Source organism: Tympanuchus pallidicinctus, unplaced genomic scaffold (genome assembly GCF_026119805.1).
Source record: "Tympanuchus pallidicinctus isolate F22 unplaced genomic scaffold, pur_lepc_1.0 scaffold24, whole genome shotgun sequence".
In the NCBI taxonomy this organism is placed as follows: Eukaryota; Metazoa; Chordata; class Aves; order Galliformes; family Phasianidae; genus Tympanuchus; species Tympanuchus pallidicinctus.
The window spans coordinates 3,606,197-3,632,192 of NW_026294741.1; the positions used below are offsets into that span (position 1 = coordinate 3,606,197).

A 25,996-nucleotide genomic window follows, 5' to 3' on the forward strand; every position below is an offset into this window, starting at 1 on the left:
TTTCCAGCCAGATAACTGGCACTCTCTTCAGAAGGAGAAGGTCTAGAGAAGGCACTGCTGAGCACGACCTCCAGAGAGTGGATCTGCTGGCCAAGACTGAACCGAACAATACCATTGCTGACCATCAATACCAGTGTTCACACCACTGTCCTCTGCTTATTCTATTCATGCTGAAGATTTTCTGAGCACTAAGTGCTACTTATGAACCCATTCAGCATGTAGCTGTCAACCCCTCCCTCTTACCTTATAGTATTGAAGTCTAATGCAAGCCACAGATGCTGGAAAAAAAAACACAAAAAACAACCAAACAGTGGAAAAATAATAATAAAAGGAATGCCAAGCCCTCTCCTGATATGCATACTTGTCAGACCAGGCCCGCTTCGCATTCCTTTCTTTCCCTCCCTCTCATTCTCAAAGTGCAAAGAGAATGGCATTCTGCCAAAGCATTCTGGCTGTGATACGTTTAGGCCCTGAGACTGTTAGGGATCATTTCTCTTCAAACTAGCTGAAGGAAAGCTGATAATTAACCTACAGTAGGTAGGCAACACAAAGTTGCGTTGACTTTGCTGAACAGTTTTAGCAAAAAAGACTGAAAATGAAAACAAACAGAGATCACAGATGTCTGTTTAGTGCACTGTTCTGAGACTATCCAAGCAAGCCCCCCTATCTGTTTAGGTATCCCTAGCAAACCTTTTCTGATCTTCACAGTTTGCTTATAACTGTAATGGAACTTCCCTATATGTGCCAGCTTGAGCCAATTAACTGTCAACAGTTTAATGAGTCAAGTAATTACATCTAAGATTCTGCATTTCAGTATCCCTACCACACACCAAATCCTCTTAGCTGGCTCAGCTCCCAGGGCTGTAAGCATGTGCCAACAAAGTCATTCTCAGGAATATACACGAGAGAAAAGGGTCTTCTGTGTTTCACAGGTTGTCCTAACAGAAAGCTGCACGCAAAACATTAGAATGCTTTAATACAGACCCAGTGCAGCAGAGGCAAGCTGTGCAGTGCATTAAGATGGCAGCAAAAATGAGAAGGGCACATACTGCAGACAGCGTTGTCAGCAGAAGTTAATTTCTACTTGTTTAATAATGCAAGATGACTGCAGCCAGTGTGTGAATGCCTCTCAGAGAAGTTGTTATCCATAACAGAATCAGGTAACAGAAATCCCAACAGACAGCCACTGTAATGAATTGCTCTCATTCCATTCCTGGCTATAGAAGGAGGCTCATGTAAAACATCCAGCAACAGAACAAAAGAATAATGATGCTGGTCAACCATCATACGTCAGCCCTGAACAAAAAGAAAAAAGGCTAGAATCTTCAATGGTGCTGAAATTTAGTTGAATTACTTCATTCCCAGGGAAATAATTTTGTTAAGTCAGAGATGTGAAGGTTCAGATTCATTCACATTCGCACAAACACATTACCTGCAGATGTTTGAGTGCATGTGGGTGTCAATATATACATCCAGCTACGTGTGGAGCTGTGGTGCAAATGCAGATGAGCATTTTTGTTGCTTTGTGTGCTAAATTTCTGCAGTATTTCTTGTCTCTTTGTCAAGGCGTCACTCAAATACAATCACTTGTTTTTTTTGACTCTTTTCTTTCTATATCATTTCCGAAGTAAAAACAAATCTCTTTTTCTTGATAAGAAGCATCACACAAGAGCTGTCTCTTGTACATGGAAAGGGTAGCAAAATGCAACCAGCCTTCCAGATGAAATTTTAAAGCATATTTATTATTCTTGGAAAAGCTCAGATGAGTTCAGTCATTTGGTTTCTAGTGGAGTCTCGTGGAACAGAGCACACCAGTCTCATTAGTGCCTCTCACACCTGTCTGTATCTTTCACAAAAACGAGACAGTAATGAAGCTGAATGCAAAGCACAGCAACCCTCTGCAAACCTGCAGTAGTGTTTGATGTGACAGATCACAAAAAGCAGACCCTGTCAAAAGTGGATGTACAGGGAAGGAAAAGGACCCCAAGGTCAGAACGCTGTCCTTCAAAGGTATCATTTTCCTTTGTTTCTATTTTAATTGGGGTCTATTAGCATCTTAAGAAGAATTAAACTGCCAGATTTTACAGTGATTTTTTTTTTAAAGCTTTTATTAAGAGTTATCCTAATTCAGAAAAGAGTTATCCTCATTAACTAAGCGTCATCACCATCAACAGAGAAATGCTACACACAAGCCTGTGAGGGAAATCAGGCCTTTCCCTTTTTACATGACTAAATGAAAGTGATGAGCAAACAGATTAAGTTGGACAAAAGGACAGCAAGTGCTCAGCTAGAACTAGGAAGGAATTGAAGATATACAGGCACCATATTCAGCCACTGGGACACGAGCTCTGCCAACCCCACACGAATACGGATGACAGAAAACTCAAAAGCTGAGGCCTCCCTTATGGGAGCTGTACATTGCTCAAACCAAACAAACTGTTCCATGATCTGTCTCCTTTCGTAGCTTTTACCAATTAGGCCAAAATTCTTAGTATTTTTCTTTCACTATTTAAATTGCTGGCATTATTAAAACAGGATGCTTTGTACAGCTTTGTTTCTAATGCTGGTAATGTTCCTTTTTAGGATTAGGGGGCTTTGTCCAGGTAACCTGCAGTTCGATTCCCAACACAAGAAGCTTAGGAGATCATTTTAACTCTTCATCTCTTTTGAGTTTTCCTCTCCTATATTTCTGCATTGTCACTGCCTTCAGCTACTGATGTTCATCAACTCTGAAGGCCTGCACAGAAAGCAACACTCTTTTCTTGTTCTGGCTGTAAAACATCCAAGATATCTAGAAATAATAAGTTGGACAATTATAACACTGGTATTGATGACTTCCTACATTTCTATGTAAAATTCAATAGCTCTATATATAATTTTAGACTTCGTTTAGGTTTAAAGAAATAAGCTAATGAAGCAGACAGGGAAAACAAGAACAGCTAGCTGTTCTTCACATTTCAGGGATAACCAATACTTCATACTCCAGCTGGCAGAGCTGTATACAGAAATCAATATCTCTGTGAGAAATGCTTTCAGATTACATGTGCACAGCACAGCCGAGTCACACACCCGGCTCTCTTTTCCAGTGTCCAAATTGTAAAGCACAAGACTTTTTTTTTCTGTTGTTGAACCTGACAGATAACAACTGCCGGCACTGAAATAACAGCAAGGAAGCATATGAAAGTGATTAAAGTAGAGAGCCTTGAGGGAAATGTTCAGAAAGTGTTCGAATTGAGAATGCATAGGGAGTAGGAGAACAGAAACAGGATTTGGAATGACTTCCAGGATCCACTGAGCAGGCAACTTCACCTTTCTGAACCTCGAACCCTCTATTTGCATGTCAATATTACCATGCAAAGCTCTTCACAGAAAGCAAATGGCCATGCAAGCAGCTTTGGAATTCTTCGACTGTGAAACAGCGGAGTTTAAGGCTATTTCCTTTATAAACCTTGAGGGTTCAGCATCTCAAAAACCACTAGTTTCCTATAATCCTGAAACTGAAGATGAAATAATTTTCTATATTTAACATTTTACAAGAATTTATTTACTTTACGGCTTTACAGGTTGGATAGCTTTCCAAGTGCATTCATTTCAGTAAGCATTTTCCAAGATTAGTGATCTCCCCATTTTCTTTTCCCTGTTCTGCAGTTTTTTTCCAGCTCTATTTCTTCTGAAGCATAAAAAGCAATGCAAGACCTCTGTAAATTTGGTTTTTAACATAACAGCCAATAGCTACCTCAGGACAGAACATGGACAGCCAGAGCACCGGGTAAGGAAGCAGAATCCAAGACTTTTCTCCGTGTGTCGTTTCCCATTACTTGGGGGTTTTAAGACTGCCAAGCAGAGGCAAAGCCAAACATCACAGCAGAGAACTCCCAGCCAGAATTCCTCTCCAGTTCCATTTGCTCAGCTCCACTTGGCAAGATTGGAGACATGCAATTGGCTTCATCTTCCTTTAAGCCACTTACAATTTACTGCGTTAGCTTCCAACAAGGCAGACAAGGGGAGTGTATGTCAGCAAAAGGCAAGAATGAATAACCTAAACCACACCAAGGGCAGCATACAAATAACCCTACTTAAACACACAATCTTGGTGTCAATTATTTATTATCTGCAGCATTTGGAACATGTGCTGTTGCTCAAGGTTGAGACACAAATACCAGGCAGTCACACCCCAAAAAGAAACATTTTTTTCTGCTACAAAATACTGAAATACCAAATGAGCATCACCCCAACGTACCTGGAACTAATATACATTTCCTTTCTGTAAAATAATCAAAGCACTCCCTTGAATAACAAAGGAAACCCAACATAAAAAGCACAAACAAGGCAGGGAAAAGAAATAAAGTCTGCATTTAAGAAGTGAAAGGAAAACGCAGAACTGAAGAAGGAAATCAGGGGAGCCAAAGAAAGGGGTTTCAGAACAGAATTTCAAGATTTATGCAGCTGGCTGTGTACACAAACATCTGCATTTCTCAACTACAGGAACGTTATTTCTTGGCTTAGCTCCACAGTCAGCTAGAATTTCAGAGTCATCTTGATCACAATCAGAGGTTATTTGTGATGCTATTTCAATGAAGGACAGCAGCTGAAACTTAGCATTCTTTCTACTTAATGTTCTCAGCAACATGTTCTGTCCTCTGTAACTGATTTTATTTTTTTTCCCCTCTAAGCAATGATGCATTGTATTATAATACGCTTCTGGTATTTTTTCCACAGTGCAACCATCTAGAATTACATCTTGTAACCTCGCTTACTAATATCTAGTCTTTTAGTGGCCATGATAGTGACAAATATTCTCAGAATCTAGGCAGATTTCTAAACAATCTTTTGGACTATGAAACCACTGTGAAAATTAAGACATACAACATCCACACTGCTGTGCGTAGCTCCTGTAAGACCTGAGCTTTTCTCTCTAGGCTCAAAGAAAATTTTGAGGGATAACATATTCTTAGTGTTTATCTGAAACCTTTTTATCATGTATTTAAAGCAGTCATCATCATAAATCTCAGTTCCCCTCCCCTCCATCCAGTTATTACACACAAATGCAGAAGGAGGCTCTCTATTCCAGTGCTAGTATTTTTGTATCTGACACATGTATTTCATTCTGAACTCCCTGCAGTGCTGTTTCCCTGGCTGTATTCCCAGGATCCTGTATTGCATTCTCTGTGCAGGTTCTCTACTCTCCTTGTTATTCCTCTCTCAAGCATCTTTAGCTAGCATCATGCCTCTTTATTGGCTGGAAAATCTCAAATGTCTGTGGGTACAACTAAACATTTAAAGCTGAGGATTTACACATCAATTAACTGCAGAACAAGATCTGTGTTTGGGTTGTTAAGATGCATCATTTCCATTAGGGGCTACAGGGTTGCATACATTAAAAAAAAAAAGCAACAAAAGCTTGAATGAGAATTCTCTTTCTGGTTACTTTCATTGTTCTGTTTCACAGCCAAACCCTGCAGAGGCTGTGACAAATTGCGAGGTCATGATCAAATTTAATAACATCTCACATTCCCCTGGAAATGCTACCAGGGAGCAGACAAAAGAAAGCATTTGCTGAGCTCCTAGGGGAAAACAAAGTATTTGCTCAGAAGGCCTTGGTATGCAGATGGTGTCGCTGCCTTTAGAAATGGGCTTAGATCTGAAGTCAATAGGAACAAGCTGGTGGGGATGGCACGGAGGGAGGGAACATGCCGCAATGTAGCTTAGGAGGACAACCTCCACACAAGATGGTAGCGCTGGCTCTTTGTTCCTGCAATTCTGCTGTGTCCCAGGGACAGATTGATAACTTCTCTGCTCAATCAATTAAAGGAAAAGCGATTGCTGTATACACATAGGGTGAAAATTAAGTAAGTAAAGAACAAGCTTTCAAATGGCCGCGTCCTTCTGCGAGCTGCGCATCTCCCCTGGCAGCCCGAATTACCAGAAGGCAGCCAGTGCCACCGCGTGGCCACTCAGCGCTCAATTTCTTCTTCCCCTGCGTTACTGACCAAGCAGGATACGCCAAAACACGAGCCCGTAAGGCACAAGAGGTTCCTGTTCAGTATGCTGAATATTACAGCAGGTAAGTTATAACTGTGCTACAAGGTGAAAAGAGGGAAAACTCAAACAGGTTCTCAGCAAACCAGGCGCATTTCACATCAAGTAGGCTTTGTACCAACCTGTGCTGGGCTTCAGCCGACTCTCCGCGAGCTCAGAAATTGCTCCAGTTGTAATGGTCTTCTTCAGCCTAGAAACTCCAGAAGCTGCTGTCACTCCCGGTTTTGTAAGCATATCATCGCTGCACGCCCTCTTCAGCTATAAGAAAGAGATTTTGTGAGCAACCAGAAGAATCAGAAGTTCCCATGAAGCCGTTCCAAAAGCCAGGTTCATGGGAGAAAAGGACCGTTTTCATTAAGTAACCCAGCAGAAATATTGCTAAAAATCCTACCTTATTTTCAATTTATTTTTATATTACTTGTATTGCATTCTAGATTTTTGAGAAGTGGGTTAAGGGACGATACTGTTTCAAGACCAAAGATGAAAAACAGGAACAAGTGTTTAAATTAGCAAGTAACTAAGATGATGGGAGAAAAAAGTCTACAGTAGTAGAGTACTGGGTATTGCCAGCTTCTCAGATGCTGCCCTGAACAGCAACCATTGGATTTCCTCACTGGTTTACAATTACTGAAATATTTAGGTCTCTGCATTTCGGTGCCAGCTGACACATTCCATGTCATGAAAGAAGAACTATTTGCCTGACATGCTACTTTACAGTATATTTTTAAAAATGGTATATGATATCACTATATATTATTCACATGCCTTATTGTTCAAGAGAAAGCAAGGAACTGTTGTTGCTGTGCTGCCTTTCTTGGGATGGAGATTTGCTTTTAAGTTTACTCTAAAGCAGAACACTTAAGTACCAAATCATCTCAGAACTTTTGGTCAGCTGCTTCCCCATTTCTGTACCTCTCACAGCTTATGTACTTCTGATAAAAACCTGAATGCATTTCTCTTGAAAGTAAAGCATTCTAAAAGACCAAAGCTAGAGACTCCTCAGAAGGGTATTTTCCTATCCTTCACAGTTTGTGGACACCTAAGCTGTTTTCACAAATCAAAACCAAATTCTTAGAGGTTTTTTAGTGACACAAGGGGGGTCCACAAGCCACAGGCTGAAAACCACTGCTCAGGTTGAAAAAGAATGCACATGATGATGAACATTCACCTAGTTAACAGTTTCGAAATGTAAAATCTTAAAGCAAAATAAGATCTCTCTCAACTCCAATTCTTTCTCCTTTTTCTCTCTGACTCAGTCTGTGGCTTCCTGGACCCCATGAGCATGCAAGTTTCAGAAGCTGCTGCTGATCTGCTTCCGGAAACCAAACAATGTTTCACCTTCTGCCAGAAGTTTTTTCAGCTCCCCCTTAGAAGCAGAAAGGAATAATTTGAACTTTCTGACAATTTAGAGACCTCAGCAACCTCTCTACATAACTTAGTCAATGAATCCTCCTTTACAGCAGCAACTGTTAGCTTTTCCTAACTCTCTTTTTTCAAATATACTAGAGGGATGCTCTGAAAGCAATGCCTCCTATTTTATGATGTTGGACCATGATGTTCACAGCAGATGTTGGTGGCATAGCAGTAGAGGCTGAATTTTTCCACCAGGACTGACTGAACTTTGTTGCCGTGCAACAGATGGCAGCAGAGAGGCAGTCTGACAAAACACTGACATGCAGTGCAGATGAGGCAAAGGTGCCTAATACCTCCGTGCAGAAAAAATTGCACCTGTGGCATTCATCAGTGCTTGCTGAATGATGATGGAGACCAAACAGTAGATGTGAGAACAGTGAGGCATTTCAGCAGTGATGACATGGCCAATGGATCCCCTTCACTGGAGCAGATTTTTTTATTTCTGTTTTTAAACAAATGTGGCATTCAGATTCACGTTCTTCACTGGTTCATAGCTAATGGTGGTGACTATGCTGACAAATTGGATTTTGTAGCTGAGAATTTGCTCTGTCAAGTAGTGCTGCTGTGCTCTGTACCTGCCACAGTTTCCATGGAAATAAATCGGAGGCATTACTTTTGGAGTGACCTATGTAAACTGATGATTTTGCATTTGCAGGTGTTCAACAGTGTGAAAATATTAGCTGTAATTAGGAAGAAAACCCTCTGCATTTAACATATATGCAAATTAATTTAATTTCTGGACTAGTCTCTTCAGCAGCATCCCTTAGAGGTGCAAAAAACAAGGCAGAAATGCTTGCACAGCCCTGACTGGATTTAGTACCTTGCTGAGCCGAGATTCGAAGGCGAGTGAAGTCGAGGACTTGGATGTCTTCATCCCTGATGAAGCGGTGGAAAGTGACTTTCCTCTGTCAACCCCATGGCTTCCTTGCTTTGACACTGCACTCCAAGGCCTGGCAGTACTCTTCATTTTTTCTCCCTCCCAGTAACTCAGTCTACAGACCCTAAAAAAAAAAAAAAAAAGTGTTAAAAAAGTGTCTTTTCATCTGAGAGAGCAAAGCTGAGATACTTGGCATGAGTTTAAAGAGCTGAAAAGGATTGGTCAAATTTTGTTCCTTCTTTTATAAACATAAGACCTCAGCCTATAGTGTTCTTTAATATACAGGCTGCAGCCATTCATACTTTTAACAATGACTGGAAACATGAAACAACACAGACAGAACAAGGATTTCTGTTGGGACTCTGCAAGTCAGAAACCTCTGTCAACCACAGCAGAAAACCCACGAATGCCAAAGCTCAACAAAAGAGCAACTGAGGACACGTGTGAGAAAACCTACAGCAACTGAGACAGCGTTGGCATAAAAAGAAAACTCTTCCTCACTGTTAGATCTAGAACATCTTCAACTGAAATACTACTCTTTTAAAAAAGCCACATGAGAAGCAAATTTCCTCAGTCTTACAGAGAATATTATATCTTTAACTTATCAGTCTTCTACAGAAGCAGCTGATGTTGCCACAGTGATGAAGATGTGTTTCGCAATACCAAGATCTACAAACCATGGTAAAAATAACAACTTCTTGCAAATAAAACAAAAAGCAGATCCACTATTCCTCAGAGATATGCTTATGCAAGAGAGAAATCCTGCCAGGATCAGGAAATAGATTTTTTTTTTTTTTATTATAGCTGAGTTGCCAGCAAGAAAAACTACTCTGCCTCTCTCAGTAAGCAGACTGCTGAGAATTCAGTAGCTCAACTCCTGTGGACCTAAATCCATACATTTTCAACCCTCCATTTCCCCAATCCAAACCAGGAGCAGAATAAAATAATTATATCTATATTCCTGAAGTCCCACGAGCCTGCAGGGCTGGGAGTGTGAGGGAGAGGAGATTGCCTGCTATCTCCTCCACACTTCAGTATGAGCAACATCTCTCTTCTTCAGCTTCAGTTCTAAAATAGACACAGGATGCAGTTACATATCAGTCCTGTGTTGACAGAAGCCAACTTGTTCCTATGTTAAACAGGTAATATCCAAAGATCTACAAACAGATCAAAGTCTCATCAAGGGGAAAGCACGAAGCAAGCAGTAAGTGCCTGCTGTTTATCACGCAGAAGTCCAGCTGGGCAGGTATGACCTTGGATGGCAACCCTGTGACAGAGGTGCCAAAACAATTTCCTCCTGGCTGAGTCAGTAGAAGGGCTTAGGTCACTTTTTTATCCCACAGCTTACTTTCTGCATGATTTCACATTCGCAAATAGCACTCACTGAGCACATGGAAAGCAAATCACTTAAGGGACAAGACACAGTCAGCACTTACAGCAGCTTCCGTGTGCCACCACGGTCTGTTCAAGGAGTGCTTTGCAGCACAGAGGCAAAGGGAACATCAGGTGCTGTGCTGCTGTCTGACAGACCACAGCCAGCAAGTGGCAGCTGCTGTTTATCCTCAGTGCTTCCTGCAAGGTTTGCCTGCTTTCCCTGCAGCTCTAACCTGTCAGCTGCTCAATAAAGAAATTACAACATTACTGGCTAGCATTATTACCAACTATAGATATTCCTCCATTAAAATTCTCAACACGTACACAGCATAGAGCCATCAACTGATCTCACAGAGAAGAAAGTGGTACCATTTCTGTTGATAATCATACTGATCAGTTGGCTGCTTTGTTGAAGCCTGGACAGACACGTAAACCGTATTACAATAAAAAATATTTAGCATCTCCAGACTCTGTGATCTACCTAAAGGAGCTTCAGTGCTTGCATGTTTGTAATAAACTGCTTTATAATGAGCATACATTCACTGCATTTATATGGGTGAACAAGCAATTACAGATGCAAGCTATCTTCCTGATTAATCTCCAAATTATGCAGATCTGGGTTTTTGTACAGTCAGTGGTTGCACATACCCGCTGGATTTCCTCATAATTACCTCATACTTTCCTGCCTTAAGATGCACAGATGCTTTCTTGGTGCCCAAAAGAATTTAATTCTGAGTCACCTGTGGCATTTTGAAGTTGCAGTGGAGAGAGATGCTCATGAGGACACAGTGCTGGAAGCCAAAGGAGGAGGTACCAAAAAAACAAAACAAACCTGAAGCCATATGCAGCCAGTAGCCTGCAGCAAAGCAGCTTTATCGAGTGGTGATAGCAGAGTTGAGCCATCTGGATTTAATAATAACGTACCACATCAAAGAGATGAAACTAACACAGAGAAGAGGATGTTTGGATTTGTTCAGTGTTTAGTTTTCACAAATTTATACGGGAATCAGCATTTGCAAAACGTGAAGTTGATGCTTCTGATGCCATTGACTAACCTGAACCTCTACTGCAGATAAAAAGGTTTCCATCTGTGAAGTGGAACCCCAGCATTTCCCACAAGCCTTCATTCTTCAAAGAATAAAGACAAGTTTCACACCTCTTATGCAGGCTTCGCTCTCAGGCAAGCGACACGCAGTATTAGAAGCACTGCTTCCAGAGAAGTGCCAAATAAAACTACTTCAGAAATCAAATAAAACGGTCCTGTGCTTTGATGGGAGCAGGAAATACATCCCAAGAGTTTGCATCTGCTTCTCTCTGCCTCAAAATACAATTCATTGCATTACAAGAAAGTAAACCAAGAAAAGTTTAGTATCAAGTAATGGCTCATGGACAGAGTTAGGCAGGCAGCAATGAACTGCCAAGAAAACGTTAACTTGGGTATCTCCTGTGGCTGCAGACAGTTAGCATGCATGAAACAGAACCTGTGTTTGTGCACCAGTGGGTAATGGCTCCCAGTTAGTGTACAATGCTTTGAGAGAAGCCTGCTATGTTTGAAATAAATATCAGCGTTTCCTTTCAGAAGAACCCCAGAGAGATCCTGACTTGATTTCTAGGCTCCCCACAGAGGGAAATCTGGAAAATAATAAATAAAAGTAAATAAAAAGCAAATAATAATAAAAATAAAAGTTGCTTTACACAAGAGATGCAGTGAAGCTGCTGTCACAAACGCAAGGACAAAAATCACTGCTCTTGCATCCCTCATGTCTCACACATTCAGATGAGCACACTCCTGCTCGCTCTCCCAGATGACGACTTCATAAGCAATGTCCAGATTTCTACAATTTTCATTTCTTTCTTCACATTTTCCAGGAGCTTTCCTTAGGAGCAAACAGATCCCAGCCCTGCCTCTCTCTGCTGTCAGCCAGAGCAGCTCTTGAGTGGGCTGCAATTACAGCCCAGCAGAACGCTCTGCTTGGAGCTGTGCTCTGAAAATGCACATGAACCAAAGACAAGGAGCAACCCCATGCTGAAGTAAGTGGGAACTCATGCCAAGAACGTATTGCTTAAGAGTAGCAAAAATCAATTCTGTTACCAGTAACTTCCAGAATTAGACTGAAGGTGTTTTTTAAAAAAATGTATTTTCAATAATTATTTCCTACCAAAGAACACTGGTGTCTGAGTGTCCTTCCTGTCAGAAATGGGCGCTGCAAATGAAATAACAGGAGGGCTTATAAAAATGGAAAGCTGGTCCTGATGGAGCTTTTCCTCTCAGTAATTCTCAGGATTCTCTGCAGGCATCAGTCTCTAACAGTTCAGGCCACACTGTACAGTACAGCCTAACTCACTGGTTTTTTTAAGGGGATTTGGACAATCTCAGTGTGGACTGTCTTGGAAGTTGCCAGAGGAAGCTTTAGAGTGGAAAAATGGTCCATTTTACTTACAGTGCTATTGTTTTATTAAAGATGGAAAACCTAGACGATTCTTCATCAGTCAGTCTGCATGCACTTATTAATAAAAGTTTTCAAAACCAGCCTATTCTACGTTCCCATTTTACGGCTAGAAAAACTGGATACAGAATTTATTCCAACTCCACAGGCAGTCAGCATCAGCAGAAACAGCAGCAGGTCCCTTGGATCTCAAGGCTTGGCTATCCATCAAAGGAGGAATCCACCCATCTTGATGAACAAACTTCTAGGAAACATTCTGCTGGCTGTCAAAGGCTGCTTTCCTCTGAATAACTAAATAAGATTAGTTTGAACTGAATGGCAACAGAAATTTTCTACAACCAGGAAACCCAGCAGTTCCACTGCTAAGTACACAGATCTCAGTAACGTTTGCAGAAATTAATTTCCATAAGAAAGTCCCAGAGAAGAAGGAGGACGTGCACAGAGTTCTGTACTCCTGTATTTCACATGATTTAGGTTTCAGTGCTCATCTCTGTGTGCAATGCTGCCTACTCTATAGAGCAGCCCAGCTATAAAGTAGAATCATTCAAGTTGCTTTGGCCAAACAAATGAGAAGAATAATTGTCAACATTCTTTATAACACTCACCTGTAATGAGTAATGTATGAGTTGGCAGGTTCATTGAGACCCATGAACGCCCATTTCTGAAAAATGAGGCCAAAAGGACCACCTTTGGAGAGAAGACTCTCAAAGGACAGCTGTCTGTTAGTCAGGTTGGTTGAGAGCCCCAGCCCAGTGCCATTTTCCTATAATTCATTTACTTTTATTGTATCAAGATGTCAGACTATTCCAGGACCTTCAGTACAAACTTTCATGAAAGCAAAGCAATTCTCCTGTTTGCTGTTGTTGTTTTTGGCATGCAAAATTTGCATCATGCTCATGCTGTCCTCCTAACATAACCAAACTCCATCATCAAACTATCAGCTGGAACACAGAGATGGACAGTGAGTTCCAAAAAGTGCAAAACCTTCCCTTCTGGCCTGCAGAAAGCTGTACAGCAGGACAGCCTTTTATGCTAAAGCAGAATGATTTTCTGCCTTTCACACAAATTCATTTTCAGGCTTGACAGATGCTTCCATATGAGTCATGTTTGGTTTTCGGGCTGATACCTGGAATCCATCCAGGTCAATACCAGGGAAGCCCACAGTCTGACACAGGAATTGCCAGGGTGGGGGTTGCTTTTTTGTGTTCTATCTGCAAGGAAGACCAGACAAACAATCAAAAACAATCTGTTACTCCCTTGTGGTCATCATTAGCAATTTTCCTTAGGTATCAGTTCCTTTCAGCTCTGTGTGTAATATTTCTGTCCTCAACATCCTCTTTTCATTTAGTTTCCATTAGCATCATACTTACTGAAAGCATACTATCTCAGAGCACCAATCCTCTGTTACTCGTCCAAACAGACTTGCTGGAACTTTTTCCAGTGCAAAGCTTAACTTTCCTTGCAGTTGCATTAAAAATCCCTCAAAACCACAAGTCAGATCACCCTCTTCCACCCAAAAATCAACCCAGAGGAATAGGTAATAGGTAAAGTGTGCCAGCACCTCACACTCGACACTCTTGCTGGCCATAAAAAACAGAGAATCAATTTTAAACCTGACCCCAATCACTCAGGCAGCTGATTCCTCTGGTCTATCTCAGTAGACATACTTTCCCATTGCATTTGGGGTTGCATTTTCATGTTTTGATGGTAAAGAACAAGACAACAAGACAACACCTTGAGATTTTCATGTCCAGACTGCTACAGCAGGGAAAAAATGGTTGGTTTTATGCATGCCTCAAGCAAAAATGTTTTTGTGTTTTTGTTTTTTTTTTTAATTTCAGTAGCTCAAAAAAAAAAAAAAAAAAGTGCAGTAACACAGTCAAGCAGTGAAAGAATCCAAACAGTTTTGCATGGAGTTAAAATCTTAGACTGATTTTAGATAGAAAACAAGCACAAATGGAAAAGCATGCCCAAGGTCACCAAACTCATCACTGGAAGAATACAGAACAAAGCAGCACTCCAAGAATTTGACCATCAGTAGTTCTGATACAGCTGGAGGGTCACACCTCCAACATCTCCGCTGTTATCTGAAAATTGTTTGCTTTTTGAGGCATTTTTCAAGGACAGAACAAGCAACTAACAGAACAAAATCTGTTCTTCTGCAGGATTCCTAAAAATCTCAGAAGAAAGCCTTCAATACAGCCTCAGATAAGAACGTTCTTAGTAGAGCACAGGGCTCCCTTCCTCCACAGCATGAGGAACTACAGCAGAGCCAGTTCCTCCCCCTTCCCTTCACAGCACCAGTGAGAAGCTCACAGCCTATGGACACCCCCCCTTTACCTCTCAGAGACAGTTTCTGCACCACTGGTTACTGAGGTAGGACAATCTCTGGTTGTTTGTGTTGTTTAAAGCATTTCCTGCTTATTTCTCAGCGTTCGTAATTCTCTAAAATAGATACGTAATAATCAGTGTATAAATACACCAGATGGTTATGAAGACATGTAAATAACAGCAGAAATGGTCCAAGTGATGACAGTTCCAGGTAGCCACAAAGGACGAGTTTCTGGTCAGCAACTCCACCTCCTGACCCATCCCAACATTGCTGACAGGCTCCAGGTCAGCAACCTCACAGCTCTGCTTCTCAGCACTGCTCAGAACAAAATGCTCTCTTCCCACACCAGCCATTGGTGTCACTGATGATTTTTCCAGGCACAGACAGAGCAGCACACATCCTGCTGCTCATCCCTACACACATTCTCCCTGGAGTTTGTGATTTGTGACTTTTTTTTGCTTAGTTAGATCCCATATAGAACACAGAAATTACAGTAAAACCCTCAAGTGCGTGTATGGACAGAGGAGATATTTAGCTGTATTTCTTTTCTCCTTGTTCTACATTCCTGATCATTTATAAAACAGGACCAAAAATCATACAAGAAACCCACCAAGCTAACGCTGTGCTCTGAAACAGCTGAGAACCATCTTCTGTTTGTCCATGGATATTCAATCTTCTCCGCCCCCTCCTTCCTCACGCTGATTATCTAACCAGCCACCACCACGCATCTCAGAAGAGAAGCTGTGCTACCTCCCAGTGACCTTCCATCATACAGAAAATACAGGGATAGGGAAGCAAAGGTATCAGCTGATTTGTCAGCGTTTTGCTCGCATGTCCTCCAGACAACAGCAGCAGCTACCAGCTGGATGGCACGAGACCTGAACTGATGAAGCACAACCATGTGCTGGCCTGCAGGAAGCAGTTTGCTGTGCTTCTCTGGTTGCAGTGGATGCTGTCTCATCCAAAAGGCAGGTAGGGTCTTCCACTAACTGCAGGACAGAGATATGAACTTGAATGTGGCAACTCTGAACCCATATGCACCGTGCTACTGATTATTGCACATCAGGAAAAAAAAACCATGCAGGGTAGGATGGAAACACTGAAAGAAGGGAAGTGGGCACAGGCAGCATGTTCTCCAGCTGGGAAGGCACATAAAGCATGGAAGGCCTATGCACAGGTTGCACAATAAATGACAATCTTCCCCAGAAGGGAGAAAACGATGCCATGATCCTGAATTTCCTAGCTTCTGGAATTGCAATCGCCATCACCACAGAGAATTAGGTCACTCGGGGCTTTCCCCACCACGTCCCTGCCCTGAATACAAGGGTTTAATTTATGTTCAGTATATTGCACATTGAGAACAAAATGTTTTTGAACCATTTCAAAGTAGCTACTGCCCATTAACCCAGGTTCTTTGAACTGCTGCCCCAGTGAATACAGCACAAAGAAAGTGACACATACGGTTAACACTTGTGTTTTGTCAACTCATAAGGAGAAGGAAAAGGTTTCATTTTATATAGAGCAAGAGCTATATAATTGCTAGAGAAATGAAGAATAATTATAAGTGGCTTTATGGGTAATTACCTGCAATTACGTTTTTCTGCAGCATAGGAGGATAGATAGAGGTACAAGAAAGGGAAGGAATGAGCCCATTTTTAGGATGGCAGAGATGCACAGCAGGTCACTGCACAGTACAACTAACTGGTACATAAACACAGACTGGCAAGTTTCCTGTGTGTGTGATGCACAGCTGGGTGACACCACAGCCAGTGCACTGCCTCGAGATTCCTCCTGCTTCTGCCCTCAGCTCCAAAATATTGCCACATGTTGGGATGTTTCCCTGATTCCCCTTTTCCACCCATCGCAACAGGGGGAAATAATTGAGATCTGGAAGCCATTCCTTAAGGAGATATTTATCCTCTGTCAAGGTGCTGAGAAGGCCATTTATTAAAATTAGGAAATGGGGAACTCCTGAACTTTTACGAGTGATGTTGTAAACTTCAAGCTGAAAGGCTACTTTGGGAAGACAACAGTACTAAATTCTAAACCTGAAGGAGAAGCTAGAAGACTTCTGAATTTAAAAAACAGTCATACTGAACAGGAACTGAACAGATCTAAATAACAGTATCAGGGGTTTGTGACTATGAGTTACTGGACCATTGAGGGACTAAAGGACCCACTGTGGTGTGCTGCATAACGAAATGAAATTGTTTTAAAACAGAGGAAAGTGAAGAGGTAGTACATGTGTGCACGTTAGGATGAGGTATCCCTGCGTTAGTCATCTGCCACGCTGTGAAAAAACCCAGCATATTTCTGCAAATCAGACATCCTCTCCACAGCTAAGCTTACAGGGACAGAAAGTGCTTCACAGTTTAGAAAGGGTAGAAGAGGACCAGCATCCTGGAGGTGAAACAAAGAACTAGTAGGGGACACTCATAAGAACTTAAGACAGCACACAAGAGAAGGTGGTAGAGAATCCCTGTTTTCAAACCAGTTCTACCAGTAATCCCTTACTGCTACTTATACAGAACGGTAATTAACATCTCTCTCCACAACTTTGCAAAGCTATGTTACATGCTATATAAACACTGCCATTATTACAAACATGCTTCAGCCCAGAGTATACTTTTAAGGCCACCTGTCAAAGTGGTACAGCTCAAGGGCCCTGCAAAACCCAGAGCAGCTGCATGCTTTGGTGCTACGGGATGGGACTGTCTGGCAGGCTCTGCAGTGCTGTCACTGGTCCCCTGCGGAGAAGCGAGCTGCCAAAGCTATTTGTTTAGCAGCTTGTTCCTTTCTGCCCTTTCCTCAATGGGCTGCGTGAACACGCAGTAGCAGAGGAAAGCCTGCTCATGCTCCTGCTTGGTTTAACTGCTGGAACGCAACACTCGGCTCCCAGAGAAGAAAGGAGATGCAGGCACAGAAATAGCTTCAGCCCTTCTGTCACCCAATTCTCTGAAGCCACGCAGGAGAAAACACAGTAGCCAGCTCTCCAGATTCACTTTTTGGTAGTTGTCACGACTTCTAGATCACCCCCAGCCTATTTTCTGTAACACAGAATTGTTTGCACTCTACATATTTGCGTTTCATGCAATTTAAGTTTAATTAGAGTAAATACAAAAAAAAAGTACTGCTGAGCATTACAGGCTCATTCACTCTAAGACATGCCGACATTCCTACAATCCTGATACAGATATTCCCAGCTTAGAAAGTAAAATACTTACAGTGAAAGCTTGTCCTCTTTTCTGCATTAAGAAGAAAACTGTCTCCCACTAGCTTCTGACAGCATGTGCAAGCCAGACTGAAAATACAGGGCTTGAGCGCTTCCCTGAGAGGAAAACCACATTGCAGCGAGACAGAGAGCTGCTTGAGAAATGATTCACATACGGAAGCAAGCTGGCTTCACCAGCACTTTGGCATTCAGCACACACACGCACACATATATGCACACTTGCTTACTCAGGGGAAAGAGAAATATTATATTTTCATCAAAGCAAGGCAGATTTATTCAAGAAAGCCATTTCAAAAGCACAGAGATGCTTCACGGATTAAAGCAGATCAAAGTTTTCTTTCAATATCTCACCATCCTTAAAAGCAGATCTGGACCCTGGGCAGACACATTAGCAGAAATAGCTGGAGTCAATCCTGAGTGACTTTTCTTGAGCTGACCAAGAAGTCTGGTCTCTATTTAGGGACTAGAATGAGGGGGATCAACAACCCACTTGCTTAATCTTTCTGAAGAAAATGTAGTCTCTGAAAACAGGAAGGAAAGTGTCAGAGGCTGTGACAGATCAGGCACTGAGAGCATCACTGGTCAATGTCTGGTGGGTGCCAGGCACCCACGATCAGCTGTAAGCCCCTAAGCACTCACCCAACCAGGACAGCTGACGCTGGGAGCTCAGATACCTGCAGTACCAACCTGACCCAGCCTGCTTTGCCAGTTTCTTCAGTACCTGAGGACGGACTGGGTCATCACAGGCAGAAGAATTTATCAATGCCTATTTCTATACATCTGATATTTAGAGTCTGAGATTATTCACAGCTCAGATAAGAGAGCAGTACTTTCTGTCATTCATATTAACCAAGCCATGGCAGGTGTTGCCATCTACACAAATGGCGTTTCTCCTCCTAAGGAAGCAACACCGCTTTCAGTGACACATGCATAGACAGTAAGGCAGGCTGCAAGAAGCTCTGCTCTGGCACTGGACAACCTTCAGAGCTGAATAGAAATGAAAAGTACTGACGGCATTTACATACTTCAGTTTTGCTAGAATAGTGCCACACAATTTCCCCAGGCCCAGCAAGACCAGACATACATTTGTTTATTGAGTTTTTCAGTAGCACTTACATTCATCTGATCTCTTCACTTAGACCAAAGAATTATTCAACACAAAACCTTCTGAACTGAAAAACTGCATTTCTGTTTAATGAACAAAGAGCCCAGAAACAGACAGCTAAAATGAGTTGGCTGAGGTCATAAAGAAAGCCTGCGGCCTGTCCAGGGCATTAACCATAATTACTTTCACACAGCCAGGATGAGAAAATTTCAGCAGCAATATGAATTTCTTTATTTCTTTGTTAAAAAAAAATAAATAAAAAACAAACTGCCAGGTTCTCACCCAACCAGTAAGTCTGGTCAGCAGACAAACACATGAACAGATGGCACACTGGTTGCATGCTGGTCAAACCCACCAGCTCTTCTAACAAGGGACGAAAGTTAGACTGAATCTCACTCACCAGTGCACCTTCATAACCCTGCATGTGAGGACTGCAGGTGCTTTATGGTGCAACCTGCATCACTGGTGTAGTTTCACAGGAACAAATAGGATAGCACATAACTTAAAGGAATGGGCAAAGGGCAGAACTTCCAGTGGCACAGCTCATTTGAGACTCAAGCGTACATGCTGCATGGAAAAAAAAAAAAAAGGCTCATAGGAGGAACAAATGAAAAGTATCTTTGCATTTACAGACATTTATACTATTTTTAACTGCTTTTGTGCATGCAACAACCTTAATTACAGAGACAGAGATTCCGTAAGCAAGGCTATTATGTCAATAACAACATCTTTTATAAAGCAAGTCTGTAATTCAGCTATAAGACTTGGTTTTATAACTGCAGACAGTAATGTGCCAAGAGTAATTACAAGGGAAAGTCTGCACCAGACAGCAGGTGTAAGTGGATTGAGGCCGTGGCTTTGGTCAGTATTTACTCCCCTTTCCTCCTCCTCCTCCGTAACTGATACAAACTTCTTTATTTTCTCAGTTCCACTACAGATGTCAGGAAGTTCAAGCAGCCAGCAGACATGTGCAGAATGAATCATGGGGCACCGCTTTCCATCCTGACAAAAACAACCGCTGTTCGGCTAACAAGATGCTGCTGCCGATGGAATGGGCGGATAGAAAAAGCAAAGTCCTGGAACTGCTGCCAGGAAGGCTCCACTAGCACAAGAAATACTGCCTACACTCAATGGGGGAACTCAGATTTTCTCCTGCAATGTCACTTCCCCATGTGTACACCTGCAGCACGTACCCTGTGGCACAGCTACCAGCTTTGACCTGCAACCAGAGCAAACATTTCTGCTGGAAGAAACTAGAATCATTAAAGTTGGAAGAAAGCAGATATGATTTATGGAACATGGAGTGCTACAAGAGACAGAAAAAGCAGCTTGAAAGCAGCTTCCTTTGTTGCCTATTGCCAAAATTTCAGAAGACCAGACAACAACTTGAAAATTTCCAAGGGAACAGCCACAAAGTACGTCAAAAATAGAATTAGGAAACTGCCTGATTCAAATGTAAGAGTCTGTGAGAGGAGCCAGCATCTTGCAGTATTTCTGTCATCTCCATCCAAATCACTGAAGAGTTAATAGACATCTATCCACCAAAAAAATCCAACCCACAGAACATGACAGAATGAGGAAGGAAATCTACATGGCAAAGAAATATTCACAAGCTCTCTGCAATACATACATATAAAATAAAAGCCTCATTGCTTTTTTCCACACACGTATCTAGAGAAGTTGGCGTAGGGACATCTGAAAATTGCAGAGAAAAATTCTCAGCCATAAGAGGCACAGCAGCAAACCAAAGGCAGTGTTACTACAGCTGCTCCTCTGTTCAAAATGCAGATACATCTCAGTGTGTGAAAAACGCAATGCTCAGCTCTCTTCCCTGAAAGGGGAGATAAGATTTCCAGTGTTCTTTCTCACTTAACTGTTTTATTCCAGTAATGAAATTTAAAAGACTTAGAAGAACAACACCCCTGGTCTTTATTGCTCTTCACTGTTAGTTTTCTGATGCATAGGCTCTAACACAGCATTAACAACACAGAATTACCATATTCAAGTTGCACAGCAAGTTCTTACTACCTACACAGGCAAAGTACTGCACAACCCGATTTGCTCTCTCTCCTTATTGGCCAGGACAGACTTCATGTTGGAGAAGCCAGCATTTGATCACCTTACAGGAGAGGAATCAGAACAGGCACCCATTAGAAAGATGAACAGAAAAATCACTTCTTTAAGTTTTTGCTGGTCACTGACAATGGAGAGCTGTGCAGGAAAATTATGGATCAAAGATGATGTGTGCTGGAGGCTGCCTTCGAAGCAGAAACCCCAATGGGATGGTATAGGAACGCCCCATCCCACTGCTTTGAACTTCTTGATGCATTTCAGGGAGATAGAAATAAAAGAGCCAAGGTGCCAGCTTTGTTTTGGAAGGATTTGGAAGTGCTGACAGACCCTGAATGGAACCAGAACTGCAGGGCATGCCTAGATGCAAAGTGTGCATCACAGGGAGCCCAGCAGCAGCAAGAACTAGGACAAATTAAGTGAGAAAAGTGATGAAGCACAAGGAGCTCAAACCCCAGAAGACTAACATGCCCTCTAATGAAGATCAGGATTTCAGAAGAAAAAAAAGCTATTTGCAAGATTTGGTTTTCTATACAATAATATCCTGAAGTTCCATTCTTGTTCTTACTCTGCATTTCTTATTTCTTTTTTTTTTTAGATAGTTTAAACAGCACCAGCAGCTTGGTAACCCTTACCTGTTTTAAAGACAGTGAAACAAAGGCACTTAATTTATTGACAATGCATCAAGAGCTGGTAAGGATCTACAGCACTCATTGATTTCAGCCCCAGCCAATAGGAAGTCAGCAGCTTTGCAGAAGCTGGGCCTGCTGTTACTGATAGGCACCCAGAACTGCAGCACAAAGATTTGGCTTTGGTGGCCTAATCAAATGCAGGAAAAAGGGGGAATCTAAATTAACTGATTGCTTCCAGTCAACTTGTTTGAACGACTGCACTCACTGCTGCCTGAAACTTGAAGCTCTCAAACATAGAGATTCATCTCCTCCAGCATTAATGGCTGTGATACAGCATAACTGTTAAGAAACCTGCAGGAGGGAATGCGAGGGACACCTGGGAACCCATCACTTGGGGAAGGCAAAAGGAACTACTGCTGGTAGAGAGCAAATGAGGACTGATTGGCCAAGAACAACCAAGGAACTTGGCAAAGGAAGCCGCTGTGTGGGACAGAGGGGAAGATTAGGAAGTTCAGGACAGCAAAGTTGCTCTGGTAGTGCCCAACTAGCAGTGCTAGCGTGGTGCCCAGCCAGTTTGGGAATACAGAGAAAAGAGAACATAGAAGGCAGATCATTTTTTTTCTACTACAGACTGAATAAACCTGAATAGGAATGTCTGTTCCTGTAGTGAGTACCACAATTCCATATCCTTCATTAAGATTAATTAGTTCACTTGTTGGCAGTATCAATGGAAAGGTCAAGCACAGGATTGATCAAGGAAAGCCACGCTTCTCTATTGCTGTAGGAGCTGCTGGGAAAGTCATGCTCCTAGCAAAAAGTTTGGGCTCTCACTGCCCACATAACCGACCTCAGCTCTCTCACCTGAGGACATCTAATGTGAGAAACATCAATCTTACAGCCTTCCATTACCATTAACATTCACTATCAAAGTGAAGAACTAATGTATTTCCTCTTTGATGTCGTGGGTAATCTCATTCAGAGCGTGCAAACAGCCTGAGCTGCCCCGCTGTATCTCAGGGAGCTGGAAGCCTTCTCCCAGCAAGAAACCCCTGCAGCAGTTACCATGGTAACACCAGTATGAGATACTCAAAGGCAGCTCTCCCATAATCACTTCTATTAGGGATCAAGAAGCTTTATTAAGAAAAAGCAGAAAAAGCTTGAAACCAGAGACCTGGGTCTGGTAACAGAGTAAGTGGACAGGGAGCATCCAGAGATCTGCTCTTACACCTCCTGGCTGCACACAAAGCGCTCGTTCCATTCAAACCTGAGGCAGCACTGAAGTTGGCACAAAAAGCAACTTTTAGTTATTTAAAAATTTGTTCCACCGTCACATTTCAGCAGCAATAGCTCTATGAACCCCTCCAGAAGTGCAACAGGGGGCTGTGCTGTGGCTCACTACCGCAGCAGGGCTGGGCTGTGGGACGTATTGCTGCCCATGGCACTCAGAGGGCCTTCCTTCCTGCAGGGGACATCGGTGGCACTGCAGGTCCGAGCAGCGCAGCACCACCTAACAGCAGCGGGGCAGCCCCAGTGTCACACTGCTATGTGCATGCAGGTACGTAAGAAGCTCACTTTGATGAAGAGCTCTGGGAGAACTAGAGCTATGAATGTCAAACAGTGCATTTCTTGAGGTTTGAATCTGTAGCCTTCCAGACTGGTGGAATGCAACAAAGAATCTGCAGGACCAGATCTCCAGCCACCAAGTCACTGCGAGCTGGCTAAGGCAGCTAACAATTATCACCTTGAGATTCCCTTTCTGCTGCATATTTCCATGACAACTTTCCCCAGTATCAACTTCTTCACATTGGAAAGGTCTCTCAAATGAGAGTTTGGGCTCCTATAGCAACGGCTGAAATCCCTGGGAGACGATGATGTCTGAAACTTTACACAGATCTTTTTTTAGCCCACAACACGAGTGCATTTTAGATTTCTTAGATCAAAGCAAAAGTTTGCCTAGTATTGGGGAAACTGGGAAGAAGGAAACCGGTAGCTCACTGAAGTGGGACAAAACTGAAGGAACTGTGGTCAAAAAGGATGTTCACTTTCAGATATAAAACGTTAAAGAGAAGGAAGAGAGGATCAAACAGCTCAAAAACCACACATCCTGCTCCTTTTCCCTGAGCTACAAATCAGAGCCGCAAGGAACAGGCCTGCTGATCCTAAAAGGAGATCTTCTGTAAATCTGTGTCTATATCACTGCAGTCTACCTGACCTGAAGAAAAACCAGCGAGTCAGGCTGGCTGACTTTCCCATTTTACCTCCCATATACCTGCTGCCATCTCCACAATGTGACCTGTTGTTAATACTTCAGTTGTCTGCCATCATAGTGACAGATTCTCCAGCATAGAAAGCCTTTCTTCTTTTTTAGTATTAGAAGAAAAAAATAACTGCACTATCAAACATAAAATTGGTTAAATTCATAAGCCAAGGGAAGCACAGATGTTAAAGCAACTAAATCCACTGGATTTAGGCATATTTCACAAAGCAATTTATTGCTGTAATGTCCTTTCAAAGCCAACAACTTAAAATCTCATAGGTAAAAAATCATTACATTTAGAACCTGGATGAAAGGTAGGAAAGCTGCAGCCTCAGTTCATGGATATGAGAACTACAGAGTAAGAACGTTAGGTGGTACTGCTGGAATGGAGCCCAGCACAGCCCTCTGTAGCCATGGAGAGCCTATGGGCTCCAGGAGAGGCAAGGACTGCAGAGCAGCCAGCTACCAGCACTGCAAACCTGCCGTGTTTTCTTCTGCTCGTGGTGCAATGGAAAGGTTTTCCTTCTTCCGTGAGATCAGTAAACCTGTCCTCTCTTCCTCTCTGTCTCTTGGGCTGCTGCAGTTCTGGGAAAGGAAAAGGGGCAGGCAGGTAGGTGTGAGAGTGAAAAAGAATGGATTAATCTCACTGTTTTCAGCTTCCATCTTCAGCCACTTCCTGCTTCAGAAAGGACTCAGGAACTGACAACGTGTTACAAAATAAAGTTGAGCTACAAAAACCTTTGGCTTTTGTTTTCAATCAGCACTGCCAAAAATGACAGCTGAAGCCTATTCAAGATCTTGGAGGGACACACAAAACCAGGATTTCAAGCAAAACCATTACTTCCAACGTTTGAACAATCTGCCTTTCAGAACCCTGTCTGGAGAACATTGCAATGCGGGATAACAACCGAGTCACTGCACAGGCCAAGTGAAATACAGTCGTGTAACATTCCTGCATGCTGCCCTCTGCTGAAGTGCTGAGCACAGTGGGTCCATCGCAGGCCTGAGCAAAGCCACTGTCAGCTGCACCTCATCCTGTCATCACACTGAGAGGACACACACAGAATGAAGAGGTTTCACCTGGGGCGAGGAAGAAACAACTTGAAATTTCACATGAACAACTCATCAGGGATGCCTAAGACTCTCAGATTCCCTCTCCAAGCCTTGATGTTCCATCTGACTTCCCTCATGTGACTATTTGGATAATCCCATAAGGACTTTTCAAGCACATATATTTGTTCAAAGGTGGAACAGAGAACAGCATGAAGAAGAAAAGGGTAAATACCTAAAGGGGAAATAGAAATGTTTAATTCAATATACATATTCATAAATAAACATAATTGTTTCATATAAACGCAGGTGAAAAAACTTGTGAAATATTGTTATATTCACAAGCTAACATAAACTTGTGATTTTGGGTTTGGAAACACAGAAAAGAAATTAAAAGCAGTATTCCAGCTTCACGTGTAAACTCGCAGCATCAAATGCCAGCTCCAACATATTTTCTTCCCTTTATGTCTTTGGAAAATAGGCTTTGCAGATCAGCTCAACTAGGTTAGTGTGGATCAAAGAGAAGATTGAGATCTACAGTTCAGGGCTCCCTAGGGAGCTCAACCTGCCACCAACCTCCCCTCTTGTATGAAGATCCCATTGTAGTAGATATTAACAGCACGCTTTGCAACAGTTTCTGATCTTAAAATACAAAAAGCCTTGAAGAGTAAAAGAATAGCAAGGGAAGAGCTCTGGGCAGGTCTGATGGTCCAGCCAGCAGAGGGCAGTGGAATTTAAGAGGAAAAGAGGAAAGTTGATGAAAATAACTTCGTCACTTCACTTGAAGAGGTACTCAGTCAATCCAGGTTGTTATTTGAACCTGCATATCCAGTGCAAACAAGACACAGGGCAAGAAGTTTAAGAAAATTAAAAGAAAGAAGAAATAAGAAAAAATTATTTTGGATCTGTTGGATTTTTAAGCAGTCACCTTTCAGAGCACCGCATGGCATCAAGAAGATTTCATACTTAACTCACTGCTGAAGAACACGGAGCAAATCTTTTACATCGTTTTCAATTCTTGAAGCACACGATCTGAAGCATCCTGCTGAAACTATCACAGCTATTTCTCAGCTATTTTCTTACGTACGGGTAACAAAGTTAAACCAAGCCAATGTTGAAGTCACCAAGGCTATTTCCTCCAAGTGAACCCATCTGCAGTCTGCTGGGC

At 42.3% G+C, this 25,996-nt stretch overlaps 1 protein-coding gene across 4 annotated transcripts in view; it reads right to left on the reverse strand.

Moving 5' to 3' along the window:
• SPECC1 (sperm antigen with calponin homology and coiled-coil domains 1) overlaps positions 1–25,996 on the reverse strand; it is an 82,498-nt gene that overhangs the window by 55,752 nt on the left and 750 nt on the right. For 2 of the 4 annotated variants that reach the window (XM_052689016.1, XM_052689020.1), the window contains exons 1-3: positions 17,707–17,834; positions 8,273–8,453; positions 6,162–6,297 (exon numbers count right to left, since the gene is read on the reverse strand). In XM_052689016.1, coding sequence (XP_052544976.1) covers positions 6,162–6,297; positions 8,273–8,419 — 283 coding nt within the window. In that variant the 5' untranslated portion in view covers positions 8,420–8,453; positions 17,707–17,834. Of the gene's footprint in view, positions 1–6,161; positions 6,298–8,272; positions 8,454–17,706; positions 17,835–25,996 lie in introns of those variants that run through there. The other 2 variants (XM_052689021.1, XM_052689017.1) reach the window with 2 other exon arrangements.